The sequence below is a fragment of the Pelophylax lessonae genome (genome assembly GCF_965119305.1).
Source record: "Pelophylax lessonae genome assembly, chromosome: 2".
Lineage (NCBI taxonomy): Eukaryota > Metazoa > Chordata > Amphibia > Anura > Ranidae > Pelophylax > Pelophylax lessonae.
In genome coordinates, this window is record NC_138769.1 from 108463694 (window position 1) to 108474980 (window position 11287).

The window sequence follows — 11287 nt, forward strand, 5'->3', positions numbered from 1 at the left end:
GAAAGTTAACCATCACATGACATCACTTCTGCAGTCAGCTGTTGGCCGACAAAATTAGTGCGCAGTCTTTTGCAGTTTAACAGACACGACAGCCCTGGACAAAAGATGGCCGATCGTTCGGCCGACGATCAGTACATGTGTAGGGGCTTAACACTTACCAGCCTACCTGCTGTCTTCTCATGTGCCACTGGACAGGATCCCTTCTTAGGATATTGCAGGATCCCTCCTGTACTCCCAGTGATGCTGCCTGCTGACTCATACCAGCCCTCCCTGGATCACTCACCTGGCCCAACGTAAAAAAAAAAAAAAAAAAAAAAAAACTAGGCTTGGCTGGCAGCTAGAGCTTAATTTTACTTACTCCAACACTACCTATTCTAGTACACTAGAGTGCTACGTAACAGCAAGATGCATTTTTTTTTGGTCAAAAAGCTATTTGGTTTTTTTGGTGCACTTCAGACCCACATACAGCTTTAGACCCATCTATTGATTCAAAAGCATCTTTGAGAGGCCGAATTCTTTGACTAGGCAAGGTCTATGGAACTACCCATTTTGCAAATAAAAAAAAAAAAAATAATTAAAAATTGAGTCAAAGTCAATACAAAAGTTTTATTAAATAGACAAGATTAAAAACCTCACTCAATAAATATTTGAGTTACTCAATAAATATTTGAGTCACACTAACATTTAAATCTCCTGAGACTCTGTAGGTGTGGGCTCCTGTGAAGGGTTTTTCAAGGTTTTCTTTGGCAAGAGAACAGAGTGAATATTTGGCAAGACTCCCCCATCTGCAATGGTGATACCAGCAAACAGCTTGGCCAGTTCCTCATCATTCCGGACAGCCAGCTGGATGTGTCTGGGCAAAATGCGGGATTTCTTGTTGTCTCTGGCTGCATTTCCTGCCAGCTCCAGGATCTCAGCACACAGGTATTCCAGAGTGGCTGCCAAATAGATGCTGGCTCCAGAGCCAATCCTCACTGCATAGTTTCCCTTCCTCAGAAAGCGGTGGACACGTCCTACTGGGAACTGGAGACCTGCCTTAGCTGACCTGGAGGTCTTTCCAGCTGCAGGCTTCTGGACCTTCTTGCCACGACCAGACATCTTGAAAAACTGGGGAGAAAAAAATATAAATAAAATTACCCCACACACACAATTAGACTAGCAAATCCATGGACATAGCAATTTGTTTACGCTACAGCCTGCACTGAAAGAATCAGCCAACATGCCTCAGATACAGGTGGGATCTGAATTGGTTTTTAGATTGGGGGGTGGATGAAGGGAGTAGAAGTGGTGCTGACAAAGTAAAGATTGAGCATATAATGAATGACTGCTATGGAGGCTCAATACACTGCAGTTCATAGAGTGGTGTGGTACAGACAACAGGTGCCACCTTACCTAAATGGATGGTGTTTAGAGGGTCTTACAGTGAGTTACAACCAATATAATTAGACAACTGGAGTGGGCTGGCAGGGCACAAATCCTATAGTTCAAATACTTATCCCCACCATGCTTCCCAACCCATTACTAGTGTTACTCATACAAGGTAGTGACTCAGGTCCTCTTCAATGCTAAACTGCTAAACAGTTGCTAGTAAACATAAAAACCCCCAAAACCAAACTGCCCTTAGGTCAAAACATTTATTAGAGTAGAACCAAGTGCAACACTTTAGTTTGACAGTGTGAAGAGGGATTAGAACACCCATTAAGCTTTTTGAGGTCTGTGCCCCCCCATTAGGCATAGATTTGCCCTTCCTATTTATTCTGCTTACAGTTATTGTAAGTGAAAAAGTCCACATTCTGGATTGTTCCCAGAAGAGTAATAAATGTAAATCTTTAAATGGGGTCACTAGTTGTGGGGACTGGGGGTAAGGGTTTGGTGCCAGGGGATTTCCGCTTACGTCCCATTTTGGCTAGGGGACAAAGACCTGGGCTCAGATGGGACCCTCTTGAGACACAGGTGGCACAAGCAGTGCCATCTTAAGAGCATTAAAGGGCCCCAGGCAATGCAGAGCACTGGGGCCCTGCCTACACAATGACCCACGAGAATAAAAATGCAAATTATGGATAAGGCAATATTTATTGCTACAGCATTGCCAGGCTAATGGCAGCTTACAAGTTCAGTGAACACACACACACGTGGAAGACAGACTCGACTGTCCAGTGTGGGCCTGTTCCCTTGGAGGCAGGCAGACATTCCTGCAGTTGTGGGCTCCCCCGCCATGGCCCAAATGGCCTGACAGCAGTGCAGGGCCAACGGCCCCCTGCTAAGTTTGTCAGCGGGATGCACACAGGAATCTGAACTAATGCTTGGCTGGGGCCCCCGGGCAACTGCCCAGCATGCCCATTCAGTAAGATGGCCCTGGGCACAGGAGCAAGGTCATGGACAGCAGCAGAATACTGCTGGGCAAATCTCCAGGAAGGAAGTCCAGCAAATCTACAGCCAGAAGCCTGAGTGCAAGCAGTCAGGGATGGATGCAGAATCAGCCAGGAGAGCTAGTGGAAGGAGCAGCTGCAGCCAGGAGGGCTAGCAGTGCCTGAAGAGGTGGTGCTGGGATCAGTAGCCACAGAAGTAGGACAGCCAAGCACTGAGACTTTGTTACACTACCAAAGGGGGCTGCAAAGGTCCTGCACTATTTTGGTGCAAATGCAGCCATGCTAATTGTATGGCTAAATTAGCATTGCAAACATCACATGTGATCTCAAGCCTTAAAGTGGGAGACTTGGAGAGTGAACATACTCTAACAAGGAGAGAGCTGGATCTATGCTAGAACTACCTTATGGAGGAGTTCAAGAGTAAACACAATACCTTAATAGCTTCCCAAAACCATTACATTCAAAGCATGCCATGTATGCAAATGGTCAAGTCACCAAATGGCTGGTGTCAGACTCATAGCTAGCCACATGCGCAGCACCATGGCAGTTGCAGCACAAAGGCTACAATGGTAGGAGGATTTAGTTCCACGCACCAAGGCTTGCAGGTTTATGGATTGGTTATTCAAAATATCAGAAGCCACACAGCATGCAGAGCTTGGAAACAAAGATGGAACCAGGAAGCTTTCCAAAATGCACTTTTAAAAACACAGTACTATCGTAGAAATCCATGACCATCATAATTTAGCATTGTTACAAAGCAATATTGTCAGAATCTAAAAAAAAAATATATATATATAAAATACCATACATACTCCTATATCAATACCAAAACAAATGCTTACCAAAGCAACAACTATTCACTCTCCCTTCACCAGCTCACACTGCAACCAACCCAAGACTACTAAAGCAAAGCCTCATTATAGCTTATATACCTGAACACTTCCTGGAATGGGCTAATTGTAAGTGTAGCATCACAGGTGCAAGGTAATTCAGATAATCCTTTCCTTGACCAAATCAATTTACAAGCAGGTTTGGCAGCAGAGCTTGCTGAAAAGGTGGGACAGAGGGTGTCTTGTGATGCATCTGCTACTCACACCATTATATTTTTGTTCCAGATGAGCAGAATGTATGCAAAATTGTGTAGTGTGAGTGCCATTGTGTACCATCCATTTAATCAGATGGTCCCTCACACATTGGTACATTTTGACGATCTTACAGCTATTTGAGCTATAGTTATCCTGCTCTGTGTATATGTGTAGATGTGTGTCTGGCATTGGGCCACCCACAGATGATATAAATCCTACAAATTTAGGATTGCTTTATAAACTAACCATACTTCTAGTAGATGCGATTTTTACCATTTATGGTAAGTTCTTTTATACAAAAGATCCTTCCATAACCTTCAACAATATCCTTCCCCTGTACTAACATCCCCACGTCGCATATGCGCCTCCAATACATGAACATTTAGAACTACATCTAGACTAAAATAGGCCCCTGACAAATACCCTTAGGGCTCTTTCACACGGGCGTTCCGTATGTCCGTTTTTCATCCCATACGTTTGCGGATGAAAAACGGACATAATGTATCTCTATGTAAATACGGATGTCATCGGAGGATCATCCTCTGACATCCGTTTTTTGTCAGTTCAGTTCAGTTTTTTTGAACGGAGGAGAACCCTATTTTTTCTTCCTTTCAAAAAACAGGACTGAAGCAAAAACGGATGTCAGTGGTGTCATCCGCAGACATCCGTATTTACATAGACATGCATTATGTCAGTTTTTCATCCGCAAACGGATGGGATGAAAAACGGACATACGGACCGGCTGACACAAGTGTCATCCGTGTCCGTTACAAAAAAAAAAAAAAAAGGACCTGATAGGGCAAAAAAGAAGGAATGCCCGTGTGAAAGAGCCCTTAGGGTACTTTCACACGGGCGGTCCCCGTATATCCGCTTTTCATCCCATTTTTTTGCGGATGAAAAATGGACATAATGTATGTCAATAGGATTGCGGATGTCAGCGGATGACCATCCGCTGACATCCGATTTGCGTCCCTTCCGGTTTTTCGAACGGAAGAGAACCCTATTTTTCTTCCGTTTAAAAAACGTAACGGACACAAAAACGGATGTCAGCGGTGTCATCCGCTGACATCCGCAATCCCATCGACACACATTATCTCCGCTTATCATCCGCTAATGGATAGGATGATAAACGGACATACGGACCGGATGACACAAGTGTCATCCGTGTCCGCAAAAAAAAAAAAAAAAGTGCCGGAGCGGATCAAAAAACGATGCGCTCTGTGTGAAAGGACCCTTAAAGCCTAGTACACACGCGTCGAAATTCGGCAGGGAATTTTCGTCCGACGACCGATCTGCCGATTTTTGGTTTGTTAGTATGATGCTTCCAACAACCGACTCCGACTTTTCAGCCAAAAAAAATCTGGTGTGCAGGCTATAAAATTTTTGTCCACCGTCAAAACACGGCCGATTTTTGTGCAGTCAGTACAGATTTCGACAGAGAAAAATCTAATGAGCAAGTCTGGGCATGTTTAGAGAAGAAAGAACACAAAGAAAACAAACCAACACATGACATCACTTCTGAAGTAGAATTTTGTCGGGCAAGAAAATTCGTGTGCAGTCTAGGCACATTCCAACCAACAAAACACCACTCTGGACAAAAGACGGACGATCAGTCGGCCGATAATCGTTGCGTGTGTACTAGGCTTTAGGGTCAGTTCATACTGGAATACACATACATACATGTTTTTGTATGTTCCTGCGCACTCTGTTTTTGAAAAACACAGTAAGGCTGGCCATACATTATACAATTTTCTTGTACAATTTTCCTTTATATTTACCAAAACCATATAATATGAGGTCAAACCTAAACACTTTCAATGTGTATGCAATCAGGCAGGCCATTGCACAACATAGTTGAAGGTAAATCTAAAGGAAATTGAAGAAAATTGAATAATGTATGGCTAGCCTGAACTGCAAAAAGTAGAGCAGGTGTAACTTTTGTTAATCATGTGCTCAAAACCCTGTGGTACCATGCGGTTTAGGCCCCTTTCACACGGATGTTCAGATCGGGTCCGCCTGTCAGTTTTTCAGGCTTACCTAATCGGAACCTCCGTTCTTCTCTATGGAGCTGAACCTCCATTCATCTCTCTTAGCACTGCGTGCGGATATACAAGGCAGCACTTCCATGTACTATGGCTTCTGAATTCATCTGCCCCATTATATGTAAATGAAGAGCTCCAGAGGAATGATAAGAGATTGTAATAGTGTTTTTCAGGCCCTGTTCATACCTGAGCGTATTTCAGCTTATAAAGCGCTCATCTATGAAGTCTCAAAATGCCCAACAAGCAAAATCCCATTCATTTCAATGGCCCGTTCACATCTGAGCCTTTTGTCACCAAAGCAAAACGCATGAAGCTCAAAAAAGTAAATGAGCTTTTTTGGCAGATTGCAAGCGTTTTTGTTAGATGTCAATGCCTGCCTCCAAACATCTGAAAAAAAGCCAGAAAAAACGCATGGCAAAAGCCCGAAAAAAACGCCTGCAAAAGATACGCTCAGGTGTGAATGGAGCCTCACAGGCCCTCCAGAGACAGAGAAAAGTCCAAGACTTTGTTTTTATGTTTTATTAGGAAGTTTTAACTTGGATAGGGATGGGAGGTTATGGGATGCACACTTGGCTTCAGCGACAAAACTTTGGCAACAACTTCATTTTCTAGAAAATTACTTAGAACCAGTGTTCCCTTTAAGGTGCGCGCGTGCGCGGTCGCGCAGTGGAAATTACGTCCCGCGCAAGCACCTAGTTAGACGGCGCAGCCGCAGACAGAGCGGCCAGGGAGCAGAGCGTGCACCCCCCGAGAGCACGCCCATCGTGTGACAATAGCGAATGAAAATTCGCTATTGTCATACGGATCCTCCTCCTGGCCAATCAGGGAGCGGGTCCTCCCGCTTCCTGATTGGCCGAAAGGCCAACTTCATGCCATTGGCCGAGGAGGAGGCGCCGGGACTCGGGAGGATGGAGACGCGGGAAGCTGGAAGCCGGGGACTGAAGACAGAGTGCCGTGACCGTCCGTGAGGTAAGTGCACGGGGTCGCGGGGGGGCATTGCTGTGGCACTCTGCAATTTATTGGGGGCATTGCTGTGGCACTCTGCAGTTTATTGGGGGCATTGCTGTGGCACTCTGCATTTTATTGGGGGCATTGCTGTGGCACTCTGCATTTTATTGGGGGCATTGCTGTGGCACTCTGCAATGTATTGGGGGCATTGCTGTGGCACTCTGCAGTTTATTGGGGGCATTGCTGTGGCACTCTGCATTTTATTGGGGGCATTGCTGCGGCACTCTGCAGTTTATTGGGGGCATTGCTGCGGCACTCTGCAGTTTATTGGGGGCATTGCTGCGGCACTCTGCAGTTTATTGGGGGCATTGCTGCGGCACTCTGCAGTTTATTGGGGGCATTGCTGTGGCACTCTGCAGTTTATTGGGGGCAATGCTGTGGCACTCTGCAGTTTATTGGGGGCATTGCTGTGGCACTCTGCAGTTTATTGGGGGCATTGCTGTGGCACTCTGCAGTTTATTGGGGGCATTGCTGTGGCACTCTGCATTTTATTGGGGGCATTGCTGTGGCACTCTGCATTTTATTGGGGGCATTGCTGTGGCACTCTGCATTTTATTGGTGGCATTGCTGTGGCACTCTGCAGTTTATTGGGGGCATTGCTGTGGCACTCTGCAGTTTATTGGGGGCATTGCTGTGGCACTCTGCAGTTTATTGGGGGCATTGCTGTGGCACTCTGCAGTTTATTGGGGGCATTGCTGTGGCACTCTGCAGTTTATTGGGGGCAATGCTGTGGCACTCTGCAATGTATTGGGGGCATTGCTGTGGCACTCTGCAATGTATTGGGGGCATTGCTGTGGCACTCTGCAATGTATTGGGGGCATTGCTGTGGCACTCTGCAATGTATTGGGGGCATTGCTGTGGCACTCTGCAGTTTATTGGGGGCATTGCTGTGGCACTCTGCAGTTTATTGGGGGCATTGCTGCGGCACTCTGCAGTTTATTGGGGGCATTGCTGTGGCACTCTGCAGTTTATTGGGGGCATTGCTGCGGCACTCTGCAGTTTATTGGGGGCATTGCTGCGGCACTCTGCAGTTTATTGGGGGCATTGCTGTGGCACTCTGCAGTTTATTGGGGGCATTGCTGTGGCACTCTGCAGTTTATTGGGGGCATTGCTGTGGCACTCTGCAGTTTATTGGGGGCATTGCTGTGGCACTCTGCATTTTATTGGGGGCATTGCTGTGGCACTCTGCAGTTTATTGGGGGCATTGCTGCGGCACTCTGCAGTTTATTGGGGGCATTGCTGTGGCACTCTGCAGTTTATTGGGGGCATTGCTGTGGCACTCTGCAGTTTATTGGGGGCAATGCTGTGGCACTCTGCAGTTTATTGGGGGCAATGCTGTGGCACTCTGCATTTTATTGGGGGCAATGCTGTGGCACTCTGCATTTTATTGGGGGCATTGCTGTGGCACTCTGCAGTTTATTGGGGGCATTGCTGTGGCACTCTGCAGTTTATTGGGGGCATTGCTGTGGCACTCTGCAGTTTATTGGGGGCATTGCTGTGGCACTCTGCATTTTATTGGGGGCATTGCTGTGGCACTCTGCAGTTTATTGGGGGCATTGCTGCGGCACTCTGCAGTTTATTGGGGGCATTGCTGTGACACTCTGCAATTTATTGGGGGCATTGCTGTGGCACTCTGCATTTTATTGGGGGCATTGCTGTGGCACTCTGCAGTTTATTGGGGGCATTGCTGCGGCACTCTGCAGTTTATTGGGGGCATTGCTGTGGCACTCTGCAGTTTATTGGGGGCATTGCTGTGGCACTCTGCAGTTTATTGGGGGCAATGCTGTGGCACTCTGCATTTTATTGGGGGCAATGCTGTGGCACTCTGCATTTTATTGGGGGCATTGCTGTGGCACTCTGCATTTTATTGGGGGCATTGCTGTGGCACTCTGCATTTTATTGGTGGCATTGCTGTGGCACTCTGCAGTTTATTGGGGGCATTGCTGTGGCACTCTGCAGTTTATTGGGGGCATTGCTGTGGCACTCTGCAATGTATTGGGGGCATTGCTGTGGCACTCTGCAATGTATTGGGGGCATTGCTGTGGCACTCTGCAATGTATTGGGGGCATTGCTGTGGCACTCTGCAATGTATTGGGGGCATTGCTGTGGCACTCTGCAGTTTATTGGGGGCATTGCTGTGGCACTCTGCAGTTTATTGGGGGCATTGCTGCGGCACTCTGCAGTTTATTGGGGGCATTGCTGTGGCACTCTGCAGTTTATTGGGGGCATTGCTGCGGCACTCTGCAGTTTATTGGGGGCATTGCTGCGGCACTCTGCAGTTTATTGGGGGCATTGCTGTGGCACTCTGCAGTTTATTGGGGGCATTGCTGTGGCACTCTGCAGTTTATTGGGGGCATTGCTGTGGCACTCTGCAGTTTATTGGGGGCATTGCTGTGGCACTCTGCATTTTATTGGGGGCATTGCTGTGGCACTCTGCAGTTTATTGGGGGCATTGCTGCGGCACTCTGCAGTTTATTGGGGGCATTGCTGTGGCACTCTGCAGTTTATTGGGGGCAATGCTGTGGCACTCTGCAGTTTATTGGGGGCAATGCTGTGGCACTCTGCATTTTATTGGGGGCAATGCTGTGGCACTCTGCATTTTATTGGGGGCATTGCTGTGGCACTCTGCATTTTATTGGGGGCAATGCTGTGGCACTCTGCATTTTATTGGGGGCATTGCTGTGGCACTCTGCAATTTATTGGGGGCAATGCTGTGGCACTCTGCAGTTTATTGGGGGCAATGCTGTGGCACTCTGCAGTTTATTGGGGGCATTGCTGTGACACTCTGCAATTTATTGGGGGCATTGCTGTGGCACTCTGCAGTTTATTGGGGGCAATGCTGTGGCACTCTGCAGTTTATTGGGGGCATTGATGTGACACTCTGCAATTTATTGGGGGCAATGCTGTGGCACTCTGCAGTTTATTGGGGGCATTGATGTGGCACTCTGCAGTTTATTGGGGGCATTGCTGTGGCACTCTGCAATGTATTGGGGGCATTGCTGTGGCACTCTGCATTTTATTGGGGGCATTGCTGTGGCACTCTGCAGTTTATTGGGGGCATTGCTGTGGCACTCTGCAGTTTATTGGGGGCATTGCTGTGGCACTCTGCAGTTTATTGGGGGCATTGCTGTGGCACTCTGCAGTTTATTGGGGGCATTGCTGTGGCACTCTGCAATTTATTGGGGGCATTGCTGTGGCACTCTGCAATGTATTGGGGGCATTGCTGTGGCACTCTGCAATGTATTGGGGGCATTGCTGTGGCACTCTGCAGTTTATTGGGGGCATTGCTGTGGCACTCTGCAGTTTATTGTGGGCATTGCTGTGGCACTCTGCAATTTATTGGGGGCAATGCTGTGGCACTCTGCAGTTTATTGGGGGCAATGCTGTGGCACTCTGCATTTTATTGGGGGCAATGCTGTGGCACTCTGCATTTTATTGGGGGCATTGCTGTGGCACTCTGCATTTTATTGGGGGCAATGCTGTGGCACTCTGCATTTTATTGGGGGCATTGCTGTGGCACTCTGCAATTTATTGGGGGCAATGCTGTGGCACTCTGCAGTTTATTGGGGGCAATGCTGTGGCACTCTGCAGTTTATTGGGGGCATTGCTGTGACACTCTGCAATTTATTGGGGGCATTGCTGTGGCACTCTGCAGTTTATTGGGGGCAATGCTGTGGCACTCTGCAATGTATTGGGGGCATTGCTGTGGCACTCTGCAATGTATTGGGGGCATTGCTGTGGCACTCTGCAATGTATTGGGGGCATTGCTGTGGCACTCTGCAGTTTATTGGGGGCATTGCTGTGACACTCTGCAATTTATTGGGGGCATTGCTGTGGCACTCTGCAGTTTATTGGGGGCATTGCTGTGGCACTCTGCAGTTTATTGGGGGCATTGCTGTGGCACTCTGCAGTTGATTGGGGCAAGCTGGTCACTCTGCATTGACGTCCCCCCCCCCCCCCCCCATTGCTCAATCTAAAGGTTTGCGCTCAGAAATTTTTTTTATTTGCTCAGCACAGTAAAAAATTAGAGGGAACATTGCTTAGAACCCCCAAACATTTTATATATTTTTTAAGCAAAGACCCTGAAGAATAAAATGTCGGTCATTGCAATATTTTGTCACACTGTATTTGCGCATCGGTCTTTCAAATGCAATTTTGGGGAAAAAATACACTTCACTGAATTAAAAAAAAAACAAAACAGTAAAGTTAGCCCAATTTTTTGAATATTGTGAAAGATGATGTCACGCCGAGTATATAGATACCTAACATGTTACAGTTTAAATTTGCGCACACTCGTGGAATGGCGACAAACTACGGTATGTAAAAATAGCCGTAGTCGACGCTTTAACATTTTTTAGCGGGTACCAGAGTTACAGAGGTGGTCTTTTGCTAGAAATATTGCTCTCGCTCTGATGATCACGTCGATACCTCACATGTATGATTTGAACACGGTTTTCCATTTTTGGGCGCAACTTACGTGTGCGTTTTTGTTTTTGATCATACGTGAGCACACATGGACAGGGGTGCTTTAAAAAACTTTTATTTTTCCTATTTATTTTTTATTTTTTTCACTGTACCTTTAAAAAAAAAAAAATATGTGATGACTTTTTTTTGCTGTCACAAGTTATATAAACATCCCTTGTAACAGTAATAGGCAGTGACAGGTACTCTTTGTAGAGCGATCTGGGGTTTAAAAGACCCCAAATCCCTTCTTTGCACTTAAAAGTATTCAAAACGCCAAAATCTGCATTTTTAATACTGACATTTTTTTTTAAATTGGCGC

The 11287-nt window shown here is 46.8% G+C and overlaps 1 protein-coding gene across 1 annotated transcript; it reads right to left on the reverse strand.

Moving 5' to 3' along the window:
* Nucleotides 1-684: 684 nt before the first annotated feature.
* Nucleotides 685-1098, reverse strand: LOC309547976 (histone H2A, embryonic-like; the record flags this gene model as incomplete). The annotated part of the gene is made up of 1 exon (XM_082247967.1): nt 685-1098. One exon carries the CDS (start codon nt 1096-1098, stop codon nt 685-687), a length of 414 nt encoding a protein of 137 aa, XP_082104093.1.
* Nucleotides 1099-11287: the final 10189 nt, after the last annotated feature.